Source organism: Neomonachus schauinslandi, chromosome 3 (assembly GCF_002201575.2).
Source record: "Neomonachus schauinslandi chromosome 3, ASM220157v2, whole genome shotgun sequence".
Taxonomy (NCBI): domain Eukaryota; kingdom Metazoa; phylum Chordata; class Mammalia; order Carnivora; family Phocidae; genus Neomonachus; species Neomonachus schauinslandi.
In genome coordinates, this window is record NC_058405.1 from 164469703 (window position 1) to 164487227 (window position 17525).

Sequence of the window (17525 nt, forward strand, 5' to 3'; positions counted from 1 at the left end):
GAGACGGGACCGGCAGGGGAACGGGCGTTGGAGGCAGACCAGACTCAAAAGCCAGGTCAGCGCCTTACTAGCTGGGTACCCCTGGCCTCTTTCAGGTTTACATCTCCTCCTCCCTCCTGGGGAAAAGCCCCGCCTACCTTGGGAGGATGCAGGACAAGAACACAGGTACAGCATCTGAGAAATAGAGGGAGGGCCCCAAACCGGGGCTGGGACCAGGAGGCCTTCCTCCTCCTTCGCTGCAGCGCCCTGGACACCCGCCGCCCAGAAAAGGGCGACAGGTGCATCAGGACCTTCCAGCCTTGAGCCGGCTCACCTCTCGGAGGCAAAAGCACAACAAAGCTCTGGAAGAGCCGGGCAGGCTGGTTCGGTGTCCCCTGCATGGAGAACCGAACACCACGTCGCACGGCAGGGATGTGGGAGGCACACTCCTTCCAGGGCAAGCCTTATCATGAATAATTAAAGTGAAGCTCTGCTTATCAAACGAAATGAACAAAGGATGCCTCTGACACAGCAGCCACTTTTTGTTGTTGTTATTCTTGTTGTTTTAGGAGGCCCTTTTTTCTCAGTTACCGCTGCTTCTAATTTGATCATCTTCAGAGGCTTCCCTATCAATTTGGGTAAATTAGCACGCTTCTCTTCCGTATGGAGCTGCGGCTGTAAATCACAAATATGAGTGCGTGTAAAATTATATAGCATGGGCCCAGTGTAATAACAAACACATTTATATTTTATAACTGCTGTTTTCTCCACATTCGAGCTGTGTCACTGCTGGGGCCCCGGGGGCTCGCAAGCACTCCCCGCCCGCCCTTTGCGCCACAGTCTCGCTTTGTGCACAGGTTTCCTGCCCCCTCGGCTCAGCCCGCTATCTGCCAAACGCCAGCCGGCTCCTCTTTGTGCGGCGGTGGGCAAGGGATCATACCCGCTCAGGGCACTCTGTGCAGCGCAGCAGAGACACAAATGAGCAGGTGACCTTTCAAACCGTGTCAAAACGGGCCCTTGACCCAGAGACCTCAAAACTTCAGTGGCCTCACTGTCTAAATCAGCCAGCTGAAAAGACCTATGTTTGCACAATGTGATTGTGTTTACACAAAGATTTAACGCCTCAATAGAGCAAAAGCTGTTCAGTTAATTTTAATTATTGCTTTATTCTTCCCACAACAGAGTAAAAAAAAAAAAATGGTTAACAGTGAGCTGGTGGTAATTGATCCCGTAAGCTTTGTGCCTATGGTCCTTCCAGCTTGAGCAATGACAGTAGTGGGAAGGAAGTATGAAAGGTTTCCTTAGCTGAAAGGATTCTTTCCAGTCCCTGCCTTTCCTTATTAAACATTTTTTTGTGGAGGAGATGGACACCAAAGAAGACCACAGAACAGACCACAGAAAAACTTGGAGACCTGAGTGTGGGCAGAGGAAAGCACACAGGTGGGTTCGGGAAGCCTTCTATATGCCCAGCAGCAAACTTCGCAAGCAAAAGGCAAATATCAAAGGCAGGATGGGGGCCCTGCCAACTCTAATGATTTATGAAGGTTATTTCTTTGGCAGGTAGAATAAATAAAAGAGGAAAGTAAATTTGGAAATACAAAGATATAAAGGAACACAGGATCAGACAAAAAATAAATAAATAAATATAGGCAAACAATCCTCAAAAAGTAAAGCCCACAGGGGTCATGTGTGCCGTTCCTTCCACCTTCCAGGGATTTGTCTTTTGGTGTTAAAACCTTTTCTTTCTGCAGACCTCTGGAGGACAATGCAAGTGCCCATTGCTTGGAGGTTCCTGTAGATCCCTGTGGCAGAATGTTAGAAACCACCTCTTCTCCCTCACCGCGTGCTTTTGTGAATACAGAGGACAGACTGCTGCACACAGCAGCAGAATCTAAACCTGAGTTTGGGGTCTTTGCCCATTAGGGGATTCATAATTCCTGTATGGAGCAAGTATTTTTCTCCGTAACACATTTAATACATCGGTAAATAGCCTCCAAAAAGTGGGGCAAAAGAGGGATAAAACACGATGATCTCTAACTCATTTATCATACAAATAAAAATAAAAGCACAAACTGTTTGTTCACACTCCCCTAAGACAGCAATGGGCAACTTGTACACCAAGATCCATCCATTCATAGCTTCTTCCAACTTCCCGAAGGCACCTCCATTTGGATTTTTCAGTTTAGGAATAAACGAGGACTGCTAAGGTGCATTCTTTTAAGGAGTCAGGGAGAAGTTTCTGTTTACGACTTCTCTCCACAAATTTCCTACAATATGCAAACGCACTGGTATTGAGATATCACTTCGAGAATCAATACCTCGCATCTTCGAAACCAGCTTTCTTTCTTAAAATGGAAAAAAACCCAACTAAGATCAAGGATTTTTAAGTTCAATCAAAACATACAGGATATAGGAATATACTATACTCCTCTGCATTATATCATTCCGTTTTCTTAGCTCTTCTGAATTTGCTGTCACATTGAACAAGTAAGATAATAACTCATATGTTACTTAGCATATGTGTGAAATAAGTAGAATGGCAAACATTAGGCCATTTATTTTGCTGAACTATAACAATACACCTAAATTCATTTATATCCTATTTTAACTTAGGCACCCCCCCAAAAAAAAAAAAAAAAAAAAAAAAAACGGTTTCTAAAGGGAAAACAGCGTAAAGTTGGCTCTACAGCTCAGCAGAGAAACCTGTGAAAGATCATCCTCCGAGCCTCCGCTTCCTCATCTATAAAATGGGAGCAATGAGAATATTTACCCCACAAGTGAGTGAAGGTGAAATGACATGAGGTATGTGAAAGCACTTAGTAAACTCTAAAGGTGAGTGCAAGTGATATTATTGCATATTTACTTGGACAAAGCAATACTATGGAGGCAGCCATTCCCAGGCTGGGTCCCCAGCTGCCTGCTCGTTGCCAAAGCCAATCTGAGTAGGAAGGCCTCAGCCTACCCTTTCTTTAGCCCATCTGCTCTGGGGAGTGGTCTCCATAACCATTGTGTCTTCAGGTCATCAAGCTAAATATTCCTAATTGCCCACTGGGCCTAAAACTAAGGTCCGATAACAACTGTGATCCAAAACATGGCACTTACCATGACCCCAGGAGACCGGCTCGCTAAGCGCAATCCCTCCAAGAGGCAAGGGATAAGCTAATCCGTGTGAAAGACACAGATGTCACGTACTCCCTACAGCCACATTCACATGGATGAGAGGAATAACGTCAGCAGTATTATCTCCAAACAGCAAGGACAATGCCATACAATAGTATATTGTCCACTGTATCTGGGGATGACATGTCTGACAATATTATTTTCTATGCATGTGAATGTAGCTGAAAGGGCCAATGCATAATTCACATCTCCTGACAAAATGTAAGCATAAAGTATGTGTCCATTAGATAATGCCATTTAAATCTCTTTACCTCCAATAGCACCTTTCTCCCTGAGAACTCAGACTGCTTCACAGTACTTTCCACATGGTGTTGGTGTGAACCGGAATCATGAACGATAGGAAAGGTGCTGCAGGAGCGCATCCGAATGCAATGCGGTTTTCCTAAGAAAAGTGCTCTTTTCTGACTGAAAACACTTACTTCTGCACCAACAGTCAACCTTCTTTTTGATAACAAGGAAACAACTGTTGTGATTCAGTGAAGCTGCTGTACGTCAGAGGACAGGTAGAATATGATCGTTAGTGCCCGGTCAGCTAAGCCCACTTGGCGAAAAGCCTCCCTCCCACACACCAGCCTGGCAGCTCATGTGATTCAAATCCCTGCCTCAGCAAAATCTCAAATTATTACAGGTCAGGAGCCTTCAGCAAGGTGGGCGGCGGGGGGGGGGGTAAGGGGTATGTCGCTTGTCAAGAGTTCCAATCACAAATGTGGAATCTAGAAAGCTAAGCATCTAGCAGAGGTGGAGAGATTTCCCTGATGTCATAAGGGGGGAGACCAGCACATCTAAGTCCTGATGAAAATAATAAATTATACAATATTTATACTTAGTCAACGTTTAAAAGATCATTAAAGGGGACCAAGACCAGGTGGGTGCTCTTAAAAGGATGAGGAAGTATTTTGCACGTGGTGCAGAGTAACACAAAGAGAAGAAGCAAAGGACAGCTAAGGTTGTGTGAAGCCAGAGTTTCCCAACCTTGGCACCACTGACATTCAGGGTGTGATGATTCTTTGAGTGGGGGGTCGGGGGGGCTGTCCTATGCACTAGAGGATATTCAGCAGCATCCCTGACCTCCATTTACCAGATGCCAGCAGCAACACCCCCCTCCAAGATGGACAACCAAAACTGTCTCCAGACATTGCCAAACATCCCCTGAGGGGCAAAATCAGCCCAAGCTGAGAATCACTGCATTAGGCAACTAATGATCTCACATTGGGGAGAATGGCTGGGCTAAAAGGTTTGCTCTCACATATAACGGCCCTTTAGCCATTGAGAGGAGGCCCCAGGACCCCCCTTAAACAGGCACGCAACTTTCATGTCCCTGCTGGCACCTCATTAGCCTCACAAGTTCTTGAAGGGTCAGGGAAGGCCCGCTGGAGTGGCTCAGCTCCCGTGGTGAGCAGGCAGCCCTGGGAGGGTGTGAGCACGGGGTGTCCAGCTGAAGGGCTGAGGGCTGACTCCAGCTCCACCCCTCGAGCACAGGGGTGCACCTGCCCCACAGGAGGGGCACCTGCTTCTGATTCACACAAAGGCATGATGTGGGTTAGCAACAGCCCTGCTGGGCAGACAGCAGCCATCAGATTCCTCTCTTCCAGGTATGTCAACTGATTTACCTCATGTAAGAGGCAGTAGTATTACGTGGGGATGAGAATTAGCCAAGAATGTGACAGAGGCGAATCGAAAGGTTGAAGCAGCTAGGTGGGATGCCTCCTTTCCTCATGCCTGCATTCCCACAATTGCTTTCATCCAAAGAATAAAGATAGCCCACCCAGAGGAGCAGGAAGAGAGGAGGTTCAGAAGTGGGTACTGGTGTTCGTTCATGGCTGGGGCTATCCATGACGACTTTAGCCTTCGAAAACCCCTGTTTCTCAGGCCTTACCAGAGCGAGTGCAGATATGTAACCACACCCAATGGATGGGTGAAGAGTGGTGGAAAAGACACCCGGACATCTCTGGACTTTACACTCCAGATCCTGCTTCGGTCGACTAGGGACAATCCATAATACACACACATGGAAAGTCATTCTGACAATCCACCATCAACAAAGACTAAAGGCTCAAAAAATCAAAACCACCCCCTCCCAAAGTCAGAATATAAAATCTGTCAAGCGATGAAGGAATGTTCTGACATCTGATGGCTCCCATAATCAAATGGCTAAGTCCTTCTTAGGACTTAATTAGTAAGTAAGTACTTAGGAAGTACTTCTGAGTCATTAATAACTGATAGCAGAAATAACATTTTGCCAGCTCTGTCCTTATCCTCTGATGATAAGGTTTTCTTTTGCATTTGGAAAGCTACTACTGGTTAGCTGGTTTAAGGTCTCTGGGACACTACACTATTCTCTCCATCATCCTAGCCTAGTTGGAGGTCTCCTACCTATTTTAAGGATACTTTATGCAGAAATGATTCCATGGAGCCTGATCTGGTCTGATAGTGGCAGGGCTTGTTGCTCTGAATAGAACTCTCCAAGCTTCACTTTCGATAGGGGGTGGTAGATCTCATTAGTATGGAGAACCAGTACCAGCCATTAGCGTCAAATAAGAGTTGCCTTCGCTATTTCTGAGCACAGTCACACAACGTGCTCAGAGTTTTCTCAATAAAATAGCTCCTCTGCAGGGCAATGAAGTTGCCTCTTCAAGGGGCCTCAATTTGCATACCCCTTTTCAACCATTTAAAGTGAAACCTCCGTGAAGCATCACTTCACTTCTGAAGAATCCTCCTCCCCACACTTGCAGTGAGAAATGGAAACCTCTACTTAAATAGGAGATACAATAGATAGAAAGCAATTACACTTTTTTTAAAATCACAAAACTGATTTTAGGTTTATTTTGTACCACATTTGTTCATTTGCTATAAGGAAAGAAAATAAGGTGTGCAAAAACATGCATTACTTCTGGGTAAAGCCATGTACCACCAAAAAGCATCTGAGACATTTCTTGTGCATATCAAAGGAATGACATCCATAATGAAAAGTCATGGATCTAGAAGTCTCCTTTTACTCCTTCTTAATGAACAAAACAGTTGGAAAACCCAATAATTGCTTTTAGTCCATTTTATTTCTTACTTTATACTCTGTATGATATTAAGAAGAATGGCTACAAAAGAACCTGTTCCATTTAAGAGATAAAGCGGCACTGCCTTTAAGATGTTAAAGATGCTGCTTTGTTATTAAGTTAGTAATTTTAATGTTTGTGCAAATACTATTAGTGCCTGTAGCAAATATAAATGTGTAACAATTTGCCAGTTCTTTCTTAAGAAGACTAAATCCATCATTTAAGTAGTCTTCAAATGTCTTATTTCTTTTAAGTTACATTCAAAAGGTATGCAGAGAAAAGAAAGCTCCAAGATTCGAATGTGTTTTCATAGCTAAAGGATTTAGTTGAGAAAGCAGGATGAGGGGACGCAGGTGCCAGACATTGTGTAGAATTTGCACTTACGCTCCATTAATTGCCAGCATATCTTCCTTTTCCTTTTTCCTCCCCTCCCCCCTTTAAATCCCTTTGGAAAACAGCAGAGCAGCAGGCCCAGACTGGTACCCAGCAGCAACACCAGGAGCAGAAGTAGCCAATTAGCCTCCAGAATACAAAAGGGGGGAAAAAAAAATGATGCAGTTACCTAGCAACCAGAAAGAGCAGAAACAGCTGTGTAGCAGGCCCAGGCTGGTACCCAGGCAGAAACAGGATAGCCAATTAGCACACTGTATTTAATGCTGATGTGGTTTCCTAGTAACAGGCTGTACAAGTCTGTCTGTTGCGTTTTCTCCCTCCCTTCCTCACATTTTCCTCAATCATGCACAGTATTACTATTTGCCCTAATTACTGTTTCTCCACTGCTTCGAGCGGCCATTATTTTGTCCCCAGAGAAATTGGAAGAACTCAGAAAAAAATCTTCCATAATGACAGTATTTAGTTTCAAATTTAGATTAGCTGTAAGCCTTGAGACACTAAACAACAACAACAACAAAGAATGAAAAAAACAAAAAAGCCAGCAAATCGCCTTCTGCCTAAATTTGTAAGTAGCCTATGGTACCTTTTCTATATGCTAATATTTACATGTGGGTGAAGCAAAAAAATATTTAATAATGCATACTGTCATTTCGCCATACGCTACATTTCCGAAGAGGCTGAATCCTCTGTGTACTTGAACTTATTCATATTGATTTTCTGACACTCTCTCCTGAGTGCTAGGAACATAAAATGTCTTATTACCTATATCAGAGAAGGGAGATGTATCTTTTGTTGTTCTTTTAAAAATACCAATACTAGTTTCAACAAGTTCATGACCAATTGAGAATTCAGTATGAGCAATCATTATTTCCTTTCTACAAGAGAGCTTGAGTACAGGTAAAGAGTGTGTGTGGCCCACAGTAAGGGGATTCAAACATGGTAAATTCATAATCCCAGTAATGAATTCCGTGAGGTGACATTAACCCACATGAACACACAAAACGAAGACAGAAAACTTTTAAAAACGACTACCGCACAGCTATTCTCAGGTAATCCTACTGCATCTTGCTGCTCTTGGATACTAGAATATGTACCAGTCAAGCCTTTTCATGGGTTCTATTCATCAGGGCATAGACTATATAATTCTACTTTTTTTTTTTTAGGGCATCCATTAGACTCCTAGAACTTCTCTCACTTAAAAGTGCCTTCAGTTGTGGAACAATTTATAGTCCTTCTTACAAAATATTCCCTGATATAAAAATAGCAAGGGCTCCAGAGGAAGACATTATATACCATAACACACTTAACTGAGCAATAACCTACCATGAAGGGAGAGGACTTTCTCAACTGAAGGGTTTCTGGCTTCCTTCCCTAAAACAAAAGGATTGATGGCTTCTACCAACTTTAGCTAACCTAGTGAAACAACTGAAACTATCCTAGCCCAACAAAGTTGGGATTTTAAAAAACTGTACCTTGTTTGACTGAGAACAATATGCATATAACAGTTTTACTTTACTGAATTCCATAAATTAAATGTCAACTATAGTAATGAAAAGAGGATGCATTCTGAAGGCAGAAATAACAAAAGAAGCCTAACTCTATGTTTTGTGACACCAGATGAGTGGTTTACAATATAAAATGAGTTTTAAATTACAAATGCATTTTATTTTGCAAACAAAATAAAGGGGGTCTAACCTGAATGCAGGTAACTTTTGAAGGGAAGAAAGGAAAAGATGGAGGGTCCAAAAAAAAAAAGGCGGTGGCCAGGGCCGGGGCAGCGGTGGGCGGGATCTGCCAACTAGGCCTAGTTCAGGACAAAGCTGGACCTACGCTCTGTAAGGAACTAGCAATGGGGTGCCCGGGTCTTCCATCCCTAAAAGCTTCTGGGGTCCAGTCCTGGGTCAGTCCCTGACTCTCTTACTTCAATAAGCACAGATGGTGAAGGAGAAGGAAAGGTGAACCGAAATATGGGACAAACCATGAAAAGCTTATTCTCACTGCAGACACTCTTAAATAATTTAAGTGGGTTGACCTCCATTACATAAGCTAGTCAGATTCTAACATTGGCAACCAAACATGGAGACACCGCAGGACTGGCAAAGAACTCTGTCACTGGTTGGCCAAATAACCAGCACAATAAAATGTCACTAACTCTTGATTACTTTGAACGGTCTTCCTTCTACTAACATTTAGCTTAATAACTGTCATATCAATATATGACTTTTAAAAATGGTTGAAAAGAAGTTACTCTTAGAAAATGTAGAAGATCCAGTAGCAGAAGAAAGAAGGGGAGGAAGTCAAGGTGGGAAATGCTGCCCCAGCTTCCAACCCGCCCCACCTTCCCTCCCTACTTGCTGGAAGATTCCTGAAATTCCACTCACAGCCTCCCATAATCAAAGATTAAAAAAATAATAACAATAAGGAATTTCATTCTGACGTAAGGAAAGGTAATAAAGGAAGGCTTCAAAGGCAGGAAGTGACTCAGTGCAGGCAAGCATCAGGTGTAAGATTCTTAGGTGGGGCATGAAGAAGGAACTGAGATTTTGGGAAACAGGTTTGCCCAGGGCCATCCAGTTCACCTCCATCAGGGTGGGGACAAATAGAAATTGCCTGGTTGGAAAGAGCCAGCCTCTCACCATTGAATACCTGAGTCACCTGACAGAGCTTTGAGTCCCACTACACATATGCCCACAGTAGGCTGGATTCCCAAAAACTTCCATTTTCTTATCGGAACTAACCTCTTTACATGAAATGTCTGCATTCTCTTGATCCATTTTCAAGATTTCAACTATAATTTCTATGAAACTCAAACTGGCTATTTTTCAAAGAAAGACACTCATTTTACAAATATATTTTCATCTCTCCTTATATTTTAACTAAGCTTTTTAAAAGGATTATTCCAGTTTAAAAACTGTTTTGTTTTGGTTTTTTATTACACACGACCTTCTTAAACTCCTTTGTTGTCTGATTCAAACGGAATCACTTCATTATTGTTTTAACTTCAAGAGACATAAGACATAAGTATTGTCTACCCCCAGCTAATTCTTATAATATCACTTAGATACTCTTTACAAAGCTCCACTTAATCTCCCCAGTATAATATGTACAGGATAACCATGATCATCACGGTCATTAACATTCTTATTATAATAGAAACAGCTTCTGTACATTATCTATTTATTAAAGAGAACAGTTATTTTAAGTCCACACTTGGCCTTCCCAATGTCACTCGTTCATTTGCACAGACTACTCATGACCTTCTTTTTCTCTTCTCCATCAAACAAAGCTGACCTAACCTTTAAATCTTAGAATTTATAAAATTCTATTACTTCCGCTGCCTTTTCTGAAATGAGATTCCTCTTTTCTCTTCCCTCATTCCTACTTCCCACCCCAATCCATGCTCTCTTCTCTTTTCAGACCAGATTCCAAATATAGTGACTTTATAAAAGGTTTTTGCATCAAAAAGCAAGGTCCTCGGAGATGGGGGAAGGAACAGTGTGTAGTGTAATGGGGGTTCGAGAAATATTGTTTATGATGAAATACTTATTAATTTCATGCTTTTTTCTTTCCCTTCCATTCTCATTTTAACATGTTTATTTACTTCATGACTACCAATTATCCATTAAAAGGACATCTGGAATAGGCATCCCATGAAGCCTACATTTATTACCATATTATAATAATAAAATAAATGTGCTTGCTGTGTATATGCTGAGTTTACACCATTCCATCCAATATATGTTTACTGAAATTTATCTTCATAAATGTTAAGAGCTAGCATATTGCTAAATTATCATGTGGTAAAGCTCTAAGAATTTCTTGAATCATAAAATTATCCCGTCAATTGTTTTCCGTCATCTCATTCACACCCGTTCTTTTCAAACTCTTTCTCTTAAGCTCTTGAATATGCTAAATCCAAACTATCACACCCTTCTATTAAACTCTGTCCACCTTGTGAACTGAACAGTTAACCCTTATTCTAGTTTCCATCCCATAATAGGGCTTTAATGAGTTTCTGCCTCAACACATGGATAAACTTCATTAGCAGCCATGTATCTCAGCATATTAAAGGCCCTTTAATGCCTTAAAATTGCCCTATTTCAGTTGCTATTGTATAAATTCAAAGAATTCTTATCTATGGGGCTGAGGAGGTTGAAAGTGGTCGATGGGCCCCCTACAGTTCCAGACTGAGGTATTTAATTTTATCCTGCTGATATGCCTGACCTTGAATTAGGTCTCCTATTTATATAAATTAGTGTATTATCACATTGGCATCATTTGAAACGATGAATAGCATGAATAAACACCCTGTCCAAAAAAGAGAAAAGCAACTTTTTCTAAATCGTCCTCACTGCTGCTTCTGACCTCTGATAGGCGCCCCTACTCTCATTCAGCACTCTGTCTCCCTTTGCACTCTTTCTTGGAAGGGCTGTCCCTTTCCCAGGGACTGCTTACTCAGTGGCACAGCACCTGACATCTGTGCGTACTTTGGGGAATGACTGATAGAACAAAGTGAATAAGATGATCACCTAACGAATAGGATGCAAGCCCAAGGGACAGGAGTCCTGGGTCAAATTTTCATTCTGCCACGGCAGGTCATAGAACTTGGGGTAAGGCATTTTTACACTGCTGGTTCTCAGTTTCCCCATATCTGATAATGCTTGCCGTAATTTCATAGGGATGGAGTATTTAGCGTTTGTCATTTTAATGAGTGAATTGGGACTGTTACAAGAAAGTCTCTCTTTAATCCTAAGGTAAAAAATGGTTTAATAGTAATGACCATAATAACAATAACTATAACCGTAACAATAACGGGCCTAGAAATGGAAGACCATCCCTTTATAATTTCCTTGTTCTGGTCGTTAGTCACTTGATGAGGCAGTATGTTTAAGGACCCTCCCAACTTTATTCTATTTAGAAGACACTCAAAGTGGTTTTCATTGTCCATTTGTATTTAAACTATGTTTCTCATTTCCTCTTAATAATGAGTTATTAAGAGAATATCTACTTGATTTATTTTTCCCTTGTTTGTTAGCATAGAAGTTAAGAGCTCAGACTTGAGCAATACTGTTTGGTTTGAATCCTGGCCCAGCCACCTAGGAGCTGTGTGACATTGGGCAAGTTATTGACCTCTCTGGGCCTCATTCCTTCATAAGTATAAAATAAGAACAGTACCTACGTCATTAGATTAAAAAGGTTAATATTTGTAAAAGACTTAGAACAATGCCTAGCATGTAGCAATTGTTTTATCTTTGTTGAATAAATAAATTACATTTCAAACTTTAAAGAACTTTCATTATATGTATAAAATAAACACTTCTATTTGCCTTTTAAACATGACACTCATCTTTTTATTTATAATATTTTTAGCTACCTTTTCATTTGAAAACAAACTATTTCCCTAAATCTGAGTTAAACTTAAAAATGGTGCCACCTCAAGACCTGCCCCACAGCAGACATAAACTGTTAAGTAAATTGCACACTTGTGTTATCTTTCCACCTAAAAAGCATCCCTTTACATTCGTTGATGCAAAATCCAGAATGTCCTTATCCACACACCCATGGATTACGCTAAAGCAACCCCCGTCCATAGAAAGACTCCTCCAAGTAAGACATGTGAGAACATGGCCTCTTTTCTCCCTCCTCAGTGACCAACTACCAAAGATTTCATTGCTGGCCTTTGTCCTGACTTTATCAACATGACTCACTCTGAAAAGCATAAATGTGGACATGCTTTTATATGTTTCCATATTAGAAAAGTCGGCTCAATTAACACAAACCGCCATTTCAGTCACATGCTTTTTTCTTCCTTAGAAGTGATCAAGAAGAAATGGAGAAAACACTTCTTTCTTTCTCTTTTTGTGTAGAAACTACTAACATTTCAATAAATTGACTTTTGCTGAACACGAGCATAGTAAAGTGATTTTTTTTAATTGAAAGTGAAGATTTCCTTTGTATCAACATATAAGGATTATTTAGCTGATTCCAAGAAGATGAATAAACCTGTGATCATAATGATTGAATTACTGGGCAAGAAAAATAATGTTACACAAAGACCAGAAAACAGAGTGGGACAGAAAGGTCTGTAATGGTTTGGCTGCTAAAGGACATTTTTACGCACATGCCAGCACTAAGTGCTCTTCGCAATGAATAAACCATATGTCCATTTTTCTATGCTTCCTTTCACTAAGATCCTGCAACTTCACAATATTCCCTTTGTCCCAGTCCCTGCCTCATCTCCCCCCTCCCTCGGTTCCCCCATCCCCAACTTCACCTCCTTGGGCAAACAGTATTTGTGCCCTAGCTACCAACTTGAACATCTGCTACCTTAAAAAAAAAAAAAAAAATCACCTCACTGCCTAACATCCTCCAGGGCAAAAAGTTTGAAGGATTCAGCATCCTCAAAAGAACAGCCACAGAAGGAGAAAAAAAAGAGAAAAAAAAGGCCTATCTTTTCCAGCTCAGTAAATTCTGTCTATATAAAGATTAAATGAATAACATTTTAAAAATTCTTCAGTGCAAGCAAATCCATGTTACCAAGAATGTATTGTCTTTCTTATGCATAGAGGGAGACCCACACATTTTATTTTATTTCATTTTTGCAACTGTGTCTCCTTTTCTTTTTTTTTTTTTTATTTATCTGAGAGAGAGAATGAGATAGCGAGAGCATGAGAGGGGGGAGGGTCAGAGGGAGAAGCAGACCCCCTGCTGAGCAGGGAGCCCGACGCGGGACTCGATCCCGGGACTCCAGGATCATGACCTGAGCCGAAGGCAGTCGCTTAACCAACTGAGCCACCCAGGCGCCCCTGTGTCTCCTTTTCAACATATTACCATATAGAAAAGATAGAGCAATATATGACTCTAGAGAAAAGAATGCCAATATTTTCCCTCTTTTTGCCCAATGGTTTTCTCATCTTCTTCTTCTTCTTCTTTTTTTTTTTCCTGTCCCCAAACACTCCCCCAATTGAAAGATAAAGAAATATTTCCACTGAATTAAAGTGAGCCCGATGTTAAAATAACTTGCCTGGATCCAACCAGAGCCCATTTTTTTAAACTCCATTTCAACATTTGGTGGGCAGCCCTGCCCCATCACTCACTTATATTAGCCACTCCTGCAACCAGAATTCCCATCGCCATACACCTTTGCCCTCAAGCTTTTACTAGTCCATTGCCTTTATATGTTTACACTTAATTTGATTCCACCCTTCATGCTTTTTTCATTATTCTTAGTTCATCCACACCACATAAATTATCACCTTTGTTTTCAGTTCCCCATGTGCCCCATTCACACCAATTCCAAATAAATACTTCTGATTCTCATCCATTTAATCCAAATTAATTCATATTCCCTCTCCCCATCCTCCATCCTCACCTCTAGCTCCCCTCCTGTTTCTCTTTCTTATAGCACCAAATTTTCCTTCCATGCTTATCTCTGAGCAAGGTTTTACAGGCAAAATGCTTCTGGAGGATGCAAGGTGATTGCTTTCTGTATCGTCTCAGGAAAGCCAAGCTCTACAGCGCTGCCACCTTCAATAAGCCAATGCCTGCACGTCCAGATGCACTCTCTACAACCCGTGTCCCTGAGCATCATAACCCCCACAAAGAGTGAGGAAAAAGCTTCTCGCTTTTTGACGGTATTTAACTTTGCCTTATTTCTAGCTTACATAGAGCTGTTTTTTCACACAATCATCATTAATCAATATCAATATCTATTGTAATAACTACAAACCAACTCCACTACTATCTTCGATGAGCTCTTACAATCTGCCAAGTATTTTACATATATTGATTCATTTAGTCTTCAAAACAATCTAGGATATAGATAAAATTATCCCTATATTTTACAAATGACTAAGCTGAGACTCAGGGAAGATAAATCACTTAACCAGGTCACAAATCTAAGAAGGAGTAGAGCCAGAACTCAGACCCAAGTCCACCTACTACAAAGCCCCCACTCTCAACCACTTTGCAACACTGCCTTTCAATACTGCAGGGCGCCTCCTTGAGTAAATTGCCCATGGGGAGGAGTCTTTCCACATCAGTCCACCATAAGGCAAGTGGTTGCAGGTGCTGGGGAACATAATGAGCTCCACCTTGATAATCACTCTGAGTAGACCGTGCCCAAAAAACAAAGCACCAAATAAGGCATCACTCCTGAAGAGGTCTCCTTCTGACACATCTGTTGGGAGAAGGGGATAGGAAAAAGAAGAAAAATGCTCTGGACTCCCCCTTAAAAAAAAAAGAATCTTGCTTCCCCAGAGCTGTCCAGTCTTCCTACTAGACAGGATGTAGCCTGTCTTCATGTCAGTAATTCAGAAATGTGTCCATAATCATGCCTTCCACGCCCCCAACAAAGCTCAACATTCTTGCTCCATTCCGCTTTCTCTGGTTTCCTGGGGAGAACGGGAAGTGAGTCACCATCAAAGCCTGGGAGCACTGCAATGTCTTGTCATGACTTTACTCATTGACTTGAGAAAGAAAGAAATATAAATAAAAAATGACCTTCAGGACAATATCAGAAAGGAAAAAAACAAAAGCTGACTTGAGCAGGAACTGTTAGCCTTGGTGTCTGTGGGGTGGGGCACTCAGACTCCTGGGAAACCCTCACTGGGACTCTGCACTTGAGCCACAGGGTTCAAATGTCATGTTAGGAGACCTTCCCATGAACCAAGCAAGAGCTACATAGGAAGTTAAGTGCAGAACTGGAGTACCTGCCTAAGTCCTGTGTAGCAGGAAAGCAGTGTGTTCTCGTCCTCCCATGCATGGGACTGACTCTGAGGTTCAAAATGGTGATTTTGTCTAGACACATATTACGCATCTAATTTAGGAAAGTGCTTCTGTATCGCACAAAGTATTTCATGCTCCCACACCACGGAGCATTAGAGCTGAAAGGGACCTTAAGTCAGTCTGTTTGACAGATACGGAAAATGAGGCCCAGTAAGGTAAAGGGACACTCTCAAGGTCACAGAGCTAGTCAGTGGCAGACTTAGAACCAGAACCCGGGTTTTTCTGATTTTCCAGTCAATGAGTTTTGCACTGCACACTTCCTTGGTTAGTCCAGACAGAAACTCACCACAGAGCACCAGGAAGATGAGCCTCAAGACCAAAACCAACTCCCACCAGCCACTTCTCCTGGCTCAAATCCAATCAGCCATTTCTCCCGGACTGCACTCCTACTCTGCTGCTTATACTTTCAGAGTTTTCCCTAATTCAGCTGTACTGTGCAAGCAGTATGCAAAACCGTTCAGGCGACATAGCCAGGACTCATTTAAAAACCACCAATGACAGTAATTGCTCCTAGGATGCTAACACCCAGAAGAAACACCAGCCCTAAGCTTGTACCTCAAAGCACAGAACAAAGACCAGTTTCAAGGAAAATGCCAATCTCACTCTTTTCTCTATAAACGCCACTCTTCCAAATAATCCCATTGCTCCAAAGATCAATATGATTCCTGGGAATCACCACAGAAGTCTTGAGTAAAATATATAGTCCCCGTCGGTTACCACTCGCCCTTCCCACACACATAGCAATGTAATCACTTTAGCAACTTCTCAGTAACAAGCTCATTAAAAAGCAATTCTGCCATCTCTCCATAAAGCACGTGCCAGAGAACAATGCAAAAGAGGAGATGCCAATTAATTATAGAATGATCACATCTAATGAACTCTGAAACCCTCCTGCTGTTGGTGACTTTGATGAAAAATCAGGGATGCTGGGAAAAGAGTGAATAGGGACACCCCGACTACCTTGTTTAACTGTGAGTTCTTTCAAATGTGCCTCCTCGGATTCCAGTGTTGCTCAAAACCTCAGAGCTACACTCGGAAAACAATGAAAGTGTCAGGGAGGTGACAAGCGCGTGTACAGTGTACGGCTGTGAGTCACACTACCAGAGCCCCATTCAGACCTCCTTGGAACTGTGTGATTCTAGCCTGTGGTTGGCCCTGCCTCCGAAAGGATCGCACAGCCAGCGAGCGACAAGCCCACGGCCTGTGCCGAGGACATCCGCAGAGCTCAAGGTCACACGTGCGGCACTCTGCTGCCCCGCCCAGCCCTCCCGTCTGGCTGCCACCTCCGAGTCAGCATGATGCCACTCCTGGGGACACGGGAGCCCTTCCCACCGCGAGTCTAAGGGAGGAAGGAGAAGAAGAAGAAACCACGTGCGGCCAACTTGTACCACTACCTGTGTGAGTCCTCTGGTGGGCCTTTAGGTGGGAGCTTTTTGTATAAACTTTCCGGCACCCGTTAAACTGACAGCGGTGAACCCTCTTCTTGTTTTCGGGGCATGCCTCGGCCCCCACCCCTCCTTGCTCACTGTCGCTCTGTCCGCTCTTAACTGTCCCAGCTGCCGCCACGGCCGCCGCTGCCGTGGCCACCCCTCCCACCTTGACCGAGCCGAGTGCAGCCTTCTTGGCCACCAGTTTCAACGTCACCGTGCCATCCACGGCTGAGAGAGTCTGTGAGGTTTTGACCAGATGGCGGCTGAGCTCAGGGGACGATGGGGGCGTTAATGAGGTCACTGCGTTGAGCTGGGCCTGGTTGACGGCTGTGTAGCTGTCTAGAGAAGAGCTGGTTGGCTGGAGGCTGAGGCAGGTCTCAGATAGCAACTTGTCCCGAGAGAGAAGAATGTCCACTGCCGAGCTCTTCTCGCAGATGGTGGCTTCCACAGGGAGCAGCAGCGGGTCCAAGCGCCGGAAGCTCTCCTCAATGCACGGGGGAGGAGAAGCATGGAGGAAACAGTCCAAGTCCTCACCGAAGGTCTCCGAGATCCTCCTAGGCTCCGTCTGTAGGTAGCGTTCCAATTCAAGGCATGTCTGCAGAGGGGAAGAAGGGAGGGAGAGAAACAGCCATCAGAGGCAAAGAACACCATGAGTCCACATGTCGACAGGCAGAGCAGGAAGAGACACACGGAATGGTTTTGTGGC

General features: G+C 42.9%; 1 protein-coding gene across 3 annotated transcripts in view; it reads right to left on the minus strand.

Annotated features, from left to right (window-relative positions):
• Positions 1-17525, minus strand: part of KLF7 (Kruppel like factor 7) — an 84724-nt gene that overhangs the window by 25168 nt on the left and 42031 nt on the right. For 2 of the 3 annotated variants that reach the window (XM_021702947.1, XM_021702946.1), the window contains exon 2: positions 16784-17414. In XM_021702947.1, coding sequence (XP_021558622.1) covers positions 16784-17414 — 631 coding nt within the window. The remainder of the gene's footprint in view (positions 1-16783; positions 17415-17525) is intronic. The other variant, XM_021702948.1, reaches the window with a different exon arrangement.